This window comes from Emydura macquarii, unplaced genomic scaffold (genome assembly GCF_026122565.2).
Source record: "Emydura macquarii macquarii isolate MOO-44397 ecotype Brisbane River unplaced genomic scaffold, CSIRO-AGI_Emac_v2 contig_691, whole genome shotgun sequence".
Taxonomy (NCBI): domain Eukaryota; kingdom Metazoa; phylum Chordata; order Testudines; family Chelidae; genus Emydura; species Emydura macquarii.
The window spans coordinates 16,355,063-16,371,376 of NW_027130828.1; the positions used below are offsets into that span (position 1 = coordinate 16,355,063).

Consider the following 16,314-nt stretch of genomic DNA (forward strand, 5'->3'; position numbering starts at 1 on the left):
GCTAGGGAAAACGAAGCACTGAGAGGTAAAGTGATTTCTCAGGGTCACACAGCAGGCAAAGTTAGGGATAGAAGCTCAGTCTCCTACCTCTCAGGGCAGCACGCTAACCACTGGACCTCGCTGCCTTCCGGATGGGGATTGCTCAAGACCTGGCCTTTCCAGGGTATTGTGGCAGCCCTGCTCCCAGCCAGAAGCAGAAAGTGCAGAGGCAGCCAGGAAATGACCAAATAAGTTACGCAAACTCTTCAGAGCTTGTAAAGAGCCTCACTTGTGGTTTGAGTGCACGGTGCGTGTTGTGGTGGGTTCCTAGCTCATCCGGCCAGCTTTGCCCGAGTGGATGCTGGATCACTCAGAGCGAGGTGGGGGCACTGCATGCTGGGATCTTTAGCCTTCCCAGGCCGTACCTCCACAAACTAGAGGAGGGTGGCTGCCATCTGCTTCACTTTATGCAGCTCAGGTGCCGTTCTGAGGCACAGGCTCCTGCCAAATTGCCAGTGTGGCCCTTAATTAGTTAAAGCCTGGATGCCCTCTGCGGTTCAGAATCTGCCCCCCTCAAACCACCTGCTTCTGCACCTCTCTCTGTCTTTAGGGTTCATATAAACCCGAGCAGAATGGATTCATGCCCACACCCCAGCTAGTGCACGAGTCCGATTTCCATCTCAACACCCGGGTGTGTGATTAGTCTGACAGCACGCGGAGTTAGGAACCTGGTTCCCAGCAAAAGGCTCCATCTCTACTCCCCTTCCAACAGCCAAAGCTTTGAATTCACAGCGCCCTCCCACACTGCCTCGTGCTTCCTTCCTCTTTCTGGGTAGCTGCTGGGCTGCGGTTTAGCGAGTGCAGTGCCGGGGGAGGGAAGTCGAAACCTGGCGCAATGTCACATTGCGAAGCTCCTCGCGCTGTCTCCCCTCCTCCTTCCCTTCCTGTCGGAGGCCAAGCCCTGTGGCCACATCGGGCAAGAAAAGAGACGCAGCTGAAGCTGGCCACATAACACAAAAACAGGGCCATGAGCGCTCATGTGAATTTTGAAGCAGCTCTTGCATTCGTGCCCGTTGTATGTGCGCTTGCTGTCAATATTCTAGCCAAGGAATTTGCTGTCGGGAACCTTCACGGAGCCGGCAGGGCTGCTTCTCCGTTACCCTGCCCCTTGTGTTGTCATTCAGCAGTGTAAACGTGCCTGGGTGAAACCGTAGCTGTAAGGCAGATGCACTAAGACACAGATGCTGTCCCCTGCAGTTGTTTGCTTGCTTAGTGTATAGCTGGACCCAAGGAGTGATACACAGCGTCTCCTGCCATTGATTAGGCAAATGGTCTGCTGCAAGTACAGCTCTGCTGTTTCACTCTGTCTAAGGTACTTTTCACCTCACACTCTGTAATGTATTTGTCTTCACACCACCCATGGGTGGTAGGCCAGTGCTGTTATCCCCATTTTACATATGGGACACTGAGGCACAGACAGATCCTCAACTGGTGCAGAATGTTATAGCTCCAGTAACTTCAACTGTGACTTGCCCACGGTCTCAGAGGGCATCCTAGATTCGAAGACCGAATTGTGACCATATAGTCTGACCTCCCGTAGAGCACGGGCTGTGGAAGAGCAGGGAACTGAACCTGGATCTCTCCCAGGTTAGTGGCCTAACCACTGCGCAATCCTGTCTCTCGTTGCTCCCTGCTGTCCCAGGGTGTAGTTCTACTCCAGACAAAGGCTAGCGCCAACTTCCTGTCCTCCCCTTTAGCCTCCCATACAGTGCCTTATCCCTGCACACCTGCCCAGGGCCACGGTCGCTCTGGGCCGTGCACGGCTGCAGAAGGCTTGTCTCTGGCTAGGAGGACGCGCCACACGTGAGGACGGGAGCAAAGCTGCGGCGGGGAGAGCTGGCAGTGATCTTCATGCTGTGCTCATGCCGGGAGAGGGGGAGGCTGGGCGGACGTGCGCCGAGTGGGGATGGTTTGTGGGATGGGGATAGCGTGGGCTGGGTGGGGAGGGTCGGTTTGTGAGAAGGCTTTGGGGGGGAGGCACTGGGGAGATGAGTGACGGGCTCAGCATGGGGGAGGCTCTGTCTGTGAGTAAGACGGGGTGGGGGGCAGGCTGTGTGAATGCAGCTTGGAGAGGACCCCAGCTGTCACGGTGCAGGGTGCATGGATGGGGCTCGCTAGGGAAGACATGTCTTTGAACGAGGCCAGGGAGTAGGAGAAGGGCAAGCGACTAGCTAGGCGTGGGGTGATGGGGATGCACCATCTGGGAGTGGAGGTCCGTGGGGTGAAGGGTCTATCCGTGACCAGGGTTTGGAAGTGGAGGCCAGGCGCCATCCCTCAGCAGAAGACTCCCTCTGACTGCTCTGTATCTCTTCCTGTCTGCAAGGTCCTTCCGGGCCTGGTGAAGCTCCACAGGCCCACGCTCCCCGCCGGGGCTCCTAGCTCGTGTGGCATGTCTCACTCTGGCCCTGCGGTGCGGACTGACCCAGGTCGACGTCTCCGTGCAGCACCGGGCGTGCCGGGAGCTCCAAGGCTCAAGTGGGCGCTGTCACTCTGCACTGTAGGATCTCCGGGTCCCCGGTCCCCGGTCCCAGCTGGCTGCTGAGAGAGGGGGTCTCTTTCTGCCCCATGGCCGTGCAGGCAGGCAGGTGTGGGTGAGAGCTTCTCTCCTGATCAGCTGTTCACCTGGGGCTCCCCTATCGGGAGCCCAGCCTGGGGGTCATCGTTGGCAGCCTGTGTCATTGCAGTTTTGGGTGGAGAGAGGCTAGATATGGGGCAGAGCCTCTTTTCTCAAAGAATCCATCCAGCTCTTAAAGAGACAGTGCAGCACCCAGCTCTGTTCTCCAGGCTTTCCGCTGAGTCAGCAATCCACCCCCTCCTCTGCACCACACGCAGACGGTTTATCGGTGAACTCAGAGGCTTGGGGGGGGGGGGGGGGCGCTAAAATGCAGCCTTCATCTGTGCTGCAAACATGAGGGAGTGGCTCTGCCCTACGCGAGGTGAGCGGCCTGTAATAATACTTTGCACTGTTTCAGCACCTCCTCTGTGAGGATCTCAAAGCACATTACAGACGTTAAACCTCCGCCCTCTCCTCTTGAGGAAGGGGTTCCGCCAGTCTACGCACCGAGGAACGGAGACACTGAGGAAGCTTACGGGCCTGATTTTCAGAAGCGCTGAGCACCGCGCCCCTCCAGTTGTCCATAGGAGTTACGGGTGCTCAGCGCTTCTGAAAATCCAGGCCTCAAGTGACTTGCCCAACGACACACGGCAAAGTCAGAGCTGGAAAAGAACCCAGGAGTCCTGACTCCCAAGTCCTTGTTCTAACCATTAGGAAAGACTAACCCTCAATATAGGGAAAGGAGCATTAACTTTGGTATAGAACAGAACTAGCAACCAGCAGAGAGCACCGCTTATTTGTCCAAATTCTACATAGGATCAGTACCACCAGCCCATCGTCTCTCTGGGGAAGCCAGCGCTTAGTCCCCTGAAGGGAAAGGGCTTGCTGGCTGGGAGAAGTGAGACAGGAAGAAGCAGATCTACAAACACACGCACCTCCATTTGTTGCACACAAATTGCAGAGGAAAACAACTGGGGCGTACGTCAGGTAGCTAGCTCGGGGGCTTAGCTCCACTAGTGATGAGTGTAACATAAAGGCCTGAACAGATCTAAGGCCCTGATTGTGGGTGCGAACATGGAAGCCGGATTAAGACTGAAAGTCTGGCTGAAACGAACAGAGAGCAGGGCCTGCTGCGCCTTTCGGCTGGCCCCCTTCTGGAGGAGCACTGCGCTGTGTCTTTAAATAAGAACGAGTTAGCCTCGTAAACCTATGACTTATCACAGTCAGTGACTGCTTTATTAGCCCTAAAGGGTCTTGCTGGCACCAATCGCTGCTTTCTGAATCACTGCAAGCGATTAGCTGGTGTGTGTATTTATCTATAAAAATACACACATTCCCAGACACGCCCTCCCCCTCCACCCCGCCTGCCCTGCTTCTGGAGAGGGAACAGGCTGTAAGGACGGCTGGAGCTTCCAATTGCTGGGAGCCTCGGGCAATGTGCTGGGAATGCCGCAGCATTAGCAAGCAGGTCAGCAAGTGTCTTGGTCCTGTGCCCCCATCCTGGGTCTTCTCCAGCACATCAGATGCGCATCTCTCTCCTCTCCAGAGCACTTTTCTTCTTTCTTTTTCAAGTGCTTCTCTTTGATCATCGAAGCATGAAAGGGCTCTCTTCAGCTAATGGGTCGCCTAGAGCGGCCATCGTGCATGGGGGGAGAGGGCGGGGGGGACAAGACGCTGGACTGTGCATTACAGGATGAAGTAATCACATTGTGACCCTGCACATTTGTGTCCAAGCGAAGGTACACTCTTGTGTGTCTCCTGGGTTATCACACTGTATTACCTCAATGCGGATGTGGTGTCGATGGTGTGCTGCTGTTGTCTGTCTTAAGTACTTAAATGCCCCCCCTTCACAATAGTATCGGAGCACCTCACAATCTGTAATGTATTTATCCTCCCAGCATTCCTGGGGGCGAGGGCAGTGCTGTTACTCCCATTTGACAGATGGGGAGCTGAGGTACAGAGAGACTAAGTGACTTGCCCAGGGTCACACAGGGAAAGTCAGTAACAGAGGAGGGGACTTGAATCTAGTTCTCCCAAATCTTTGCTAGCATCATAACCACTGGCCCACCCTTCCTCCCTCCATCACCTTATGGCGCTGTGTGAGGCATGTGCCCAAGTGAACTTGAGACTCTACTTGTCTTGCAGGCTGCAAATCGGGGTTGTGGAAGAGGTGCCTTCCCTCTTGTCACAACACCATGCAAACCAAGCGCCTGTCTGCAGGTCTCATGATGGCATGCCTTAAAACTAAACAATCCTTCCAGTCAGTCCCAAATCAGAACAGAAGCCACCTGTTACAATGAGAGGTGGATTGGGGAGAAAGGATGGCCTTGTGGGTAAGGCACTGAGCCATGGGTTCCGTTCCCTGCTCTGATGCAGCCTCGCTGTGCGGCTGTGGGCAAATCACTTAATCTCTCTGCGCCTCAACTCCCCTTTGTCAAGGGGGGGATAATAATCTCCCACCTTTTGTCTGTCTTATCTCTTTAGATTGTGAACTCTCTGAGCTAGGCAATGTCTCTTACTAAGGGGCCCCTGTCTCCGTTATAAATAAATACAGTAAATCTATTTTCTGGCTGTCCAAGTCACAAATTCTTTCCATTTCCATTCCCAAGAGCCAGCCTCTTGCTGCCTTCTGGTATGAAACTGGCTGGCACCGACCCTGAGGTGGAATAGAGCTGGGCAGGTTATTCGCAAGGACAAATCCATTCAGGAAATTCACCTTCTTCCTGGGTTTGTGCATTATTACCGAACACGTTGGTTGTACGGCTGTACGCTCTATCCAATGAACGGGTTGTGCCAACACTCTCCAGCCCATGGGCTGCTCACAAACTGCCCCCGGGGCCACTATCGCTGCAAAACGTTTGTTGTTTGTAATCCAACTCCTTGTGCTGTGGGGGTGAGAGGAGTCCCCTATATCACATGGCGTTTTTCCTGCTCCCTGAATGAATGATTTTCAAGGCCAGAAAGAACTGCTGAGGGGAACACGTGCATGCTTTTGTGACTGTGTAGTTGTGTGAGGATGCAGGTATGTATCTTGATGAGTACCTGGGATATGATATGTTCCTTTTCCATGTAGATTCATGCACCCTTACTCTCTTTTTCCTCTCAGTAAGTTGACTGGGTGCTGTGCTTTCTCCTTTGTGTTTGAAATGCGTGTTGAGTGACTGATATCTTGTGTTGCTGGTTCCCAGCTACACTCCATGGCTAAAAGGTATGAAGAGGAGAGAGCTGGGCGAATAATTAATTTGGTTGGTTTCTAATCAAAACTGATGATTTTTTCCAGTTTTCCAGTTTTGCTCGCTAAGATGAAAAAAGAAAACAACAAGTTGAACAAATGGTGATTCAAAACTAAATGCTGAAACGATTCATTTCGGAAACATTTCCAAATTCTTTTCCTTTTGGCTTAAACTATTAGTCAAATTTGACCTCAATTTGCGAGTAGTTTCCATACCCCCTAAAATGCATTTTTCTGCAACTTTTCAATTTGCTGCAAAAATTTTGCCCAGCTCCCAGCATGCAGCTCTCCAGCAACATGGCTGGCTCGCTGGGGATGAAACATCTCATGCTGAAACTCGTGGTTACTGGCAGTCACACTGGCTGTGGGTGGCGTTGGACAACTCTTTGGAGCAGTTTTGACCTGTAAGCTGCACTTTAGCCCCCAACACCGTATGGAGAGAAATGCATCGATTTCTGCTCCGTGATGCAGGCTCCTTGCTGGCTGGTAATTGAAGCAGAAGCCCAAGGGGTGCTGCCTTCACAGGGGTCACAACAACGCTGTCATGGCCAGTGGCTAATAGAGGGCAACTGGGTGGGCAAGAATAAGGCAAGAACCAGGCCAGGAGACTGCAGATGGGCACAATTCCTGCCTTCTGCCACCACCTGGGTTCCTGGGAGTTTAGGGGGTGGGGGAGAATTTGCTACCAAAAATTGAATGAAAGAAAGAGCTTTGGAGGTAACTCCTCCATTCTCTTGGGAAATGTGGGGCAGGAGGAGATGGGTTCTGAGCCATGCTTCGCAGCACAAGGGTGAGCAGATGGCGGGGATTACTGAAATCCAGCCAAGTCCTCTGCCAGCAGAGGAGGAATGAGAGCTGGGAAACAGGCCCAGGAGAAAGAGGCAGAGACAAGTGTGGGTGTGATACTGTTTCTGAATGGGCTGCATTTTATTGTGAGGACGTGAATCATAGAAGATTAGGGTTGGAAGGGACCTCAGGAGGTCATCTAGTCCAACCCCCTGCTCAAAGCAGGACTAACCTCAGCTAAATCATTCCAGCCAGGGCTTTGTCAAGTGAAGTGCAACTTCAAAGAGAGGAGCTGTCAGCCAGCCTGGGTATCCTGGTGCCAACTAGTATGTGTATCCTGGTTGCTTCTGCTGGGCTAAAAAAGAAGCCAAAAAAGGAGCCAAAGAAGGAGTTTGGCTGGAAAATAGTTTGGGGAGAGATTTGTGTTTTCAGCGCTTTATGTGCCCAAAATCTTAATGGTCGTGGGAACGTGGATATGTGTGCATGTGCTTGAGTGTGTGTGCATGCATTTGTGTGCCTGTGGGCTACACACATTTGTGTGCATGCATTTTAATATGCATGTAGGTTTGTGTACAGAGGGGTACATGCATGCGTGCATGTTTGTACATGAGGTGTGTGGTGTGTGTAGGCATGCATGGATTTGAGCATGCATGTGGACACACGCCATCTGCGTACTGTATTACACTCTAGTGCCTCTCCAGCCCCTCCCCCGGTGCGACTTCCCCAGTCGTTAGCCCTGCACCGATGTGCTGGGAATATGCTGCAGTTGCTGTGCCTTGGGGCGGAGACTGAGGCCTTCTAGGGCAGGGTAGGAAGTGGTAGAGCCTGACTGAGCTGGTGTTTACTAGTCTCTGCTCTCCTGGCCTGGGAACGCTGGGTGGGACTCCTGCTGTCACTCACACCACTAGCCATGGGAGAGGCAAGATGAGCAGTTGCTTAGGGCTGCAGAATGGTTAGTGGTGGCGATGGCTCTTAGTGTGACAGAATCTGTTTGACACCCCATGGGCTGAACACTCTGTGTGCATGTCACTCTCAGCCCCTCCCTGCTTGGGGAGCTGGAGCTCAGAGCAGGGAATGGAAGCAGCGCTCCTTTCTGACAGTGGCAGAGCGTTACCCCAGGCCAGCACCTGAGAATTTCCCCCAGGCTACAGCAGCTCGAAGAGCGGATGCTTCCCACAAGCCACCCAGCTGGATGAGTTGGTCTCTGCAGGCCTGATTCTCTGGGTGCTAAGAGTCAATGTCGGGAGTGACCCGAATTCTCTGCTCTGTTTCTCCTCGCCCCTCAGGTCAGCTTGTATGCCGACCCTCCGAAGCCCAGCCACAGCGTTCACATGGGGACCGTGGCCCACGGCTCCAAGGTCCTGGCTTTCAGCATCCCACAGATCAGGACAGCGGAGTTCAGCCTCACCCCTGCTCCAGCCCTGCCAGCGGCTCTGGATGAAGGTGGGTTTGAGGCACGGGAGAGTCTCTTGGTGCGGGGGCTTTTCCCCTCATTCTGCCACCCCCTCCCTTTCTGCCTGGCAATAAGCTGCTCCCTTACCCCTGCTGGTCTCCAGCTGTTTACAGCTGGGGCAGCACTGATGGGGACGGCTCCAGACCAAATGCCAACAGAGGAATCTGGATGCACTCCACCTACCTGCAGCTGAAGTTACTGTCCATCGTCACTAGCATATACTCCAGCTGCCAGGACTTCAGCATGCTGGTAGTGATGCTGTGCCCTTGCAGATGCTGCTCGTTCAGGTGGGCAGGATCCATTCACCTTGCACCATCGCTACCGCGGGCCTGTGCTGCCCTCACATGGCTGGGACCCTTCTTGTGCAGCATCTCGTCATCCCCTGCCCAGTCACTGCAGCTACATCCATGCCGCCAGTGTGCAGTCCACGTGGCACGCTTGTGTCGCTGTAGGGGAAGGATGGGTCCAAATGCATCCCTGGCACAAGCAGCCATGATGCTAGTGACCTCCATGGAGTTGACACCATTTGTACCAGCTGTAAATATCCCCCACCATCTTCTCAGTGGCAGTGAGAGAAGCAAAGAGCAGAGCAGGACTGCTGGTTCATCATGGCCCATCCCAGGGGCCAGGGCAGATGCTCAATCACAAGGAGTTACGTCTGCCGACTGACACGTGCGCCAGAGACTGAAACAAACGCTTCTCACCTGGGCTCTCTGATTCATTGGGAGCTGCTGCGAAAGAGCTGAAAGCATTTGCTCTCACTGCTCTGGGGTCAGGCCCATGGGCCAGTCTGGAGACTGTGGCTTATGCCTGCCATGGTGATCGGGACAGAGGTGCTCCCTTAGCTTGGGTGCCACCTAGAGAAGGGAGATGGCACAGCTGGGATCTTCTTATATTTGTCTTCTGTTCCAGGGCCATCATCGGCACCAGGAGACCAGGCAACATCCTTTCCGGCTCATCCTGCACTCACCAGCGTGGCTGGGGTTGATGCCTGCACCTCTACGGAGAGACCATTTCCGGAGGATCCCCTGACACGAACTCTGGCTGGTCAGGCGAGGAAATTTGAAACGCAGGCAAGTTGGGTCCAGAGCGAGGAAACTGCAGCGTGTGGAACGAAACCCGCTTGTATTTGGGGAATGGGTGTGTTGAATTTGTCAGTTCTGGGGGAGAATCCGTCGAGGGATGGGAGATAAGAAAGGAGCCCTGAGGAAGAGGGGGGACTGGTATAGGAGGTAAAGCTCCCTTTTAATTCTGCACCCACTGACTGTTAGAATGACCTTCCAGGATAGCAGCTCAATGCAATGTTCGTTAATGCCTTATTTTTCCTGTCCAGGTGGGATCCTTCGAGGGACTGATGCAAATGGGAAGACTGACCCCACAAGACCAGCTAAAGGTACATCCAGCTTTGCTCTTATTAGCCCTTTCTCTGAGATCCCGATAATTTCCAGGATGCATCCATGGAGTGGCAGGTGCGTCTAGTGCCAGGCACGTGCATGCAGCCCATTCGGTCATTGAGAACCCCGCGGGGCTGACGAGCATGTAGAGCCCCCCTCCCCAGTGTCCCAAATAAAGCAGCGTGTCACCATGCCCGAGGCTGCTGGGTGTCGTGGCCCTGTGCTGTCACCTCACGATGATGCTGTGATGCCAACATTGTGACGCTGCTGCCGTTGTGCGCAGAGTCACAGCCATGGAGCTTCCCAGCCAGGCCCGAGCTTCCGTGTAAGAGCTCTTCACTGAGCCTAGGGAGGGAAAATAACAGCAGAGCAGGGAGGAGTACAGCCCAGCACGGGGCTGTGGTAGAGCCCTGCGGTGGGACTGGGATCCTGCGGGACCCACTGCCGTAATAGTGGGAGCGGGATGCAAAAACAGGCCTGCGTAGGGCTGTGGGGAGGAGGTGGTTAGGCCCATGAGACTTTAGGAGGTGCTGTACTTAGCTAGTCCTCCTGTGCCGGGCGGTGCCGGTGCTGGGCGTGTCTCGGAGTTGAGCTCAGCTGTAGCTAAAGCTTTCACTGCACTTGCATTTTGGGAAGCTTTAAACTGGCTCCCTGGGCAAAAGAGCCCTGTGGCATGGTCAGGGTTAATTCTCCTTGGTATGTTAGGGCCCGTGTTTAGACCCTCTGCCGCTGGGTGCAGTAGGATCTATATAGTTCCTAGTGCCATTGTAACATGCTGATCCTGTTCCCCTCTCGTGGCTGGCCCCAAAGGGGATAAAAGCCTGCCACTTACGCACAGCTAATGGAGTTACCCTCTAGCTCAGTTGAGCGAGACTCGTGCTTCTGGTATGGAAGGTCCAAAGTGGATCTCCCCTGACGATGTATCATGGCTGCGCATGTGTGGTCCTGGATTTGTTACCCCAGGATTCACTGGCCCGGTGCAGCAGGGCTGGAGTGTAAAATCCCACCCTTGCTGCCTCGCCGGATCCCATCCTGGGCGTGTCTCTCGGCGCAGGGGCTCCACACTGTGTGGGTTCTGAAAGCTGGGACTCTCACGTGTTGATGTGTTACCCCCGTCGTAGGGATTTGCGAGGCTGAAGGACGCGCAGGATGCTCTGGAGCGAGCGTATCTGCGAGCCCGGGAAGAGTACTGCCAGCAGCAGCAGGGCCCAGGCACAGCGGGGCCCTGTGGGGAGTTCGATCCGGACAGGTAGGTTTCTTTTGTCCATCACATTTGTTCCTTAACTAGTGTCTTGATCAAATGCTGTTTTCTATCAAGAGGAAGCATGGCTCAGGGGTTAGCATGCCAGCTTGGGATTTCAGAGATCCGGGTTCAATTCCCTGCTCACTGACAGACACCCTGTGACCTTGGGCATGTCACTTACTTTCTCTGTTCCCATCTGTAACATGAGGATAACAACCCTGCCCTGCCTCACTGGGGCAGGGGTGAAGATAAACGTATTGATGAGGTGCTCAGATACTACAGCCGTGGGCACAGATAAGTACTTTGGACAGTTAGAGCTCAAGAAAGAAAAGGTTGGTTGGACAGGGAATGGCTTGAGATTGGAGGTTTAAAATCTGGGTTTATTTGAGCAGCCAGCCGCAAAGTGGCGTGAGTGAATGTTTAACTCTCATATGATCAATGCAGCCACCTTTGGGCAGTGGAGGGTCCTGTTGCAATTCTGCCATTTTATTCTAATCTGCCCGTGTTTCCTGATTGATACTTATGGACGTTAATGAAAGGACGAGGCCCGTGAATCCTGAGCGGTGAATTATTGCCCGCTGCCTTCCAAGCCCGGACTAGCCAGCTCCCTCCGCTGACTTCTCCTGGCTCATCATTTACGTGTTTAAAAGGATGCTCTGACACTGCAGACAATGACCTGGAGCCACATGTGTACCCTGCGTGACAAAAGAGCTCTAACAGCTGGTGTGAGTGGGCCAGATCTGATCTCAGTCACGTCAGTGTAAATCCAGGGTAACCCCACCCACACCAGTGAAGCTACTGCTGATGTTCTCTTTCGTGGACAATAACAACGCCTGCAGATATACTAGATAGGCTGGATTTTCCCTCTTACATATTTTTACCCTAAGGCTGAAGCACCTGCTATTGGCTACACTTAGTGCCCTTTGGTCTGGCAGTTCCCCTGCTGCTGGTTTAACTGGGTTCAGAACCTAGCCCAGAGCCATCTAGTGTGGGGGAATTCTTATGTTTTACTTCTGTTACCAGAGCCCCACCTCTGAGATCAGGACTGCCCCATGTGCTAGGTGCTGTACGCACACACAGAGACAGTCCCTGCCCTGAAGAGCTTGCAACCCAACCAGGCAGGCCACACGAAGGAAGGGTTGTTACCAGATGGGGAGGGAGGCACAGGGCGTCACCCAAGCCGTCTGTAGCAAAGCAGGGACCTCAGTCGGGTCCTATGATGGTGCCTTATCCACTGGACCATCCTTTCTTTCTAAGCTCTTTGCTGTTTCTTTCCACCTGGGCATGGTTTTGAAGGCCCTCACCCCCCTGCTGCTGGCCTGCTGTGTTTCAGAGCGGTGGAAGGGGAGATATTCCGCCTGGGAATGCGCTTGGAGGAGCTGAAGGATAGGATTGACCAAGCGCTGCAGAGGCTGCCCTCCCCACGGAGCTGCTCCGAGCCAGCCTCGTCTCCCAGCTGTTTGCCAACCCTGGTCTCAGAGCCGCTGCCCTCCTCCCCAGCACCATCAGTTCAAGTCCCGATCCCGGCTGTCCGCACCCCCTACCCTGAGGTAAGCTCCACGCTGTTCTTGGTTTCTCTTGCCTGAGGTTTCCCCACAAGGTGATTACTGATGCTTTTCATTCCCAAAGACACGACAGAAAACTGACCCGGAAGTGCTTTCAAATTATCCCTCTTTTGCCACCTCCTCCAGAGAGATGCTGGGACTGGAGCAGCAGTGATGCCCAGTTCCCTCAGAACCCGTACTGGGTCAGGCCAGAACTGGAGTAGCACTGAGCTCTCTCTAACCCCCCCATCGCCCACAGCCTGAGCTCCCAGTCACTTCCCTGCAGCGCCTCCTGCTGGATCAGGAGTCGTGATGAGCTGCCCTCACATGGTGTAGAAGCATGTCAAGTGTTGAGAGACTCTTTCCATTTGTGGCTTGAACTGGAAAATTGCTGAGGTCCTCTGCAGCCAGCACATTGGTATCATTCCCTGCAGCGCCTCCTGCTGGCAGAGTTGTTCTGGTTTGGGGGCTGGCCTTACCCCTTTCTGCCCCCCCCAGGCTCCTCTTCCAAAGCATGCCCGCTCCCGAATGCAAGTGGAGGCGGAGGTGAGTTCTGCGAGTGGTGAGATGGACGAGGAGAGAGAAGAGCTTCCCGAGCCCCTTCGACACAAGCAGTTTCAAGTGGAGAAGGACTTTGATAACCTGCTGGACCAGTAAGTGTCACCCCTGCTCACCCAGCCAGCCGCTTGCATGCCGACGTGTTGAGATGGACATGCATGCTCCGTGTTATCTGCCCACAGCCAGCGCTCGTGCAAACCAAGCGCCTCGCGTGCAGTGATCATCCAGCACAGCAATTTTGTGCCCATGGGGGATGTGTTTCGGCATCAGGCAAATCCATCCTTTGCCGGTGTCAGCCCATGTAAAGGGGCCTGTGGGCCAGGGGCTCTGAACACACAGTTTAGCTTTCTGCATTGAGAGGATCTTCACTGCCCGCCCCGTGCTGGAAAGGTGCATTTCACCTCAGCGCCGGGTTTGTAACTGGGAAGGGGAAACGGATATCGTTCAGGCCGGGAGTTCAAGCGCAGACTTCTCGTGGCAGTGGGTGCCCATGTTTGGAGACCTGTGTCCAACCCCGCATGGACGCCCATGTAATGAGTTCAGCAGCTTCAATCTCGTCCCCGGGAAAAACCAGCACATGGTGCTAGACTAGCAGTGGCAGCTACATCTGCATCACCAAAGCGGCGTGGGAGCTTGGTGCTGAAATCATTAGCGCAGCTACTAGGTGGGGTTGAGGGGCTTGGGCAGAGCAGTGACGGAAGGGCTTCCACAGCACTTGCCCATACTGGACCTCGCTCTGATAGTGCTGCCAGTGTCCCGTTCTGCCCATGCACCCAGCTGCTAACCTGTCCTGCGAAACTGGCTGCTGACATTCAATCCAGGTCAAATGGGACCTGGTGCATCATCCTAAGGTGCAGAGTGCAAGGAATTCCTTGGCCCCTGCTGTTTTAACTGGGTATGGGTGCTGGAGCATGGTACTGCCAGCACTAGGAAGGGGACCGCCGGCTGGATGGAGACACTCAGTCTCTTTCATACCGCCAGGTACAATAGCTTCAAGTCCTTGCCTGAATCTCTGAGCATGGAACAGCTAGACCTGGAAGAGAACGACTCTCCACAGGAAGTGGATGGTCCCCTTGCAGAGGATGCTGGGCTGGATGAAAGCCCTTACGGGATCCCGTCATTAAAGGAAGAGACGACCCGTGTGACCGCTCAGCCGTAAGTAATTCAGGAGCACAAAATACATGAATATCCTGAACTAATTGGGGTGAGAGGGGAGGAGACAAGAGACTAATTTAAAGGGACAACGCCCGCTGACTGTAGGCCCAAAATTTTAGTTCTGTTGGAAGGGAGGGAAAATAGTTACAAAGCTTTTTCATTGTTTACAAAATAAATGACTATTTAAAGCTATCTTATTTTCATTTCTTAATTTAAATAAGGCCCTGTCATATTGGAAACCCAGCAGCTGAAGTGCAGAGATTTATGTCTCTGCCAAGCTGATCAGCTCTGAAACAGTTTACATTACTGGTGTTTGCCTTGCCATTGTTAGGGTTCAGAGTTAACACAGGCAGGTGAATGGGGTAGTTCATGCCTGTCTCAGGGCTGTTGTTTCTCAGGAAGGTAGCACAGCATTACGTTGCATTTGAAAGGTTTTCTTTGCAGCCAGAAGGGCTAGATAGGCCCAAATTTTCAGAAGTGGTTACTGATTTTCAGAGATACGCTAGCACTTTCAATTCCCTGTCACTTCATCTGGTGCGGTACTCAAGCTCTCTGAAAATCAGCCTTGTGTTGTTGTCCCTCTGTATTTCATGGGGATATGTATATAAATAGTCCTCACAGCATGCAGTATCTTTAAGCATACTGTCAAAAATGTATCCCCATGAGTCACCAGACCCATGAACTGACTCCATAGGTTCGGACAGTCAGGAATTTTGTTAAACCCTCTTTAAAATTCTTGCATTTTCGGTGCTCAGCTGCGCTCCTTATTTATGTATGTATGTATTTATTTATTGAGTGTTTGTATTGCGCTAGCACCTGAGAGCCCAGGCAAGCACCAGGACCCCACTGTGCTAAGTGCTGTACAAAGACAGAACAGAACAGTCCCTGTCCCAAAGAGCTCACGGTCTGAATCGCCCCTAGATGCTCTCAGGTTGGGCTCCCAAAATCAGTGGTCATTTTTCAAAATTTTTCACCTTTATTTTTATGAAACAAAAGCTTACATGCTGCAGAAACTGCAGAGCCCTGTTAGAATGGCGTATTGACCAGTATAGGTTCAGTCTAATCCCTGCTAGATACTGTTCTTCTGTATTATATTTATCAGGGTATTTTGTGTGTGTCTCTGGAGGTGACCTAAATAAGAACTGAGTCCCACTTTCGCTTTACCCGGTTAAAATGTAATAAACCAGGCACACAAAGACGTCTTCTCTCTCTGTCTTTCTCTCCAAGTCACAAGCAGAACAAAGGAGCCTTCAGCTATTCCTTACCCCGCTTTGGACGGCAAGCTGGCTGCAGAAGCGAGGGGGACTCTGCCCCGGGGGGCAAGCCCATTGCAGAATAAATAACGAGAAGGAGGGCGAGGCCAAGAGGGGGAGGAAGAAATGGAGGCAGGCAGGGAGGGAGGAAAAAAACTGAGCATGAAAACGGGAACACGTTCTAGTGACTAGGGAAAGAACCAAGGAATGGAGGCTCTGGCTGTTTACTTGCATAATGTCTGTAAGGCACTCAGAAACCAGAGTAAAGACCCAAAATGTGCCAGGCACTGTACACATCTAAAGGAAAATGCAGTCCCTGCCTTGAATAGCTTGCTGGCTAAGGTATAAATTCATCCATCTAGTCTCTGTATCCTCACGTCAGGGCAATACACAAGTGCAGCCCCTGGGGCCCTTGATTTAAGGTGCTTTTCCTCACCGGGGTCAAACTCTCAGCGGAGCGCTGCATAGAGCTGGTCGGGAAAAATTCCTATGAAACACCTTTATGTCTGACTTTGCTGGCTGGTGGAAATGGAAATGTTTCACAGAGATGGTTTCAATGTCAACAAAGTTCCAGCTGCCCAGCCTGCTGGGGAGCAGGGGAAGGGTTGAAATGGAAACCTGCCAGCATGCCCACCCGGTTCCTCCCTAGCTCCCAACGTCTCTGGGGGCAGCCCTCGGGTGAGAGCACCTTGGAATGAGGGCTCCCTGGGACAGCCCAGCAGGAGTATCGCCCGGGGACCAGGTCTCCCATCCCTACTGCAGAGAACTCTGAAAACGTTGATTTTCGTTCCGAATCGGAACAAAACCAGATTTCTACCCTCGAAGTCCTCCAGGAACCGGACTGACCTTTCTCCGCCCAGCTCTCGCAGGGCAGCCTTGGGAGCGGAAGCAGACGTCTAACTAGCTGAGCACCTGGTGGAGCTGACTCTGTTCTCATTGAAACTTTGTTGAGAGCAGCAAGGGGGGCCGGAGCAGACCTATTGCGCTTTGTAGGTACACCACTCCCCGAATGTTCTTGGAACTCCCCGAATGCTGGCAGGAGCAGTGGGGTGGTGAATGGCTGCGTCCCTTGCCCAGGTGGTGCTGCTGGGGGTGGGAGACCA

General features: G+C 53.2%; 1 protein-coding gene across 1 annotated transcript in view; it reads left to right on the forward strand.

The window, feature by feature from the left end:
• The window catches only part of AKNA (AT-hook transcription factor), a 64,597-nt gene that overhangs the window by 30,832 nt on the left and 17,451 nt on the right, over nt 1-16,314 (forward strand). Inside the window, exons 5-11 of the mRNA XM_067542161.1 lie at nt 7,898-8,054; nt 8,977-9,137; nt 9,398-9,457; nt 10,580-10,707; nt 12,035-12,251; nt 12,744-12,898; nt 13,785-13,958. Coding sequence (XP_067398262.1) covers nt 7,898-8,054; nt 8,977-9,137; nt 9,398-9,457; nt 10,580-10,707; nt 12,035-12,251; nt 12,744-12,898; nt 13,785-13,958 — 1,052 coding nt within the window. The remainder of the gene's footprint in view (nt 1-7,897; nt 8,055-8,976; nt 9,138-9,397; nt 9,458-10,579; nt 10,708-12,034; nt 12,252-12,743; nt 12,899-13,784; nt 13,959-16,314) is intronic.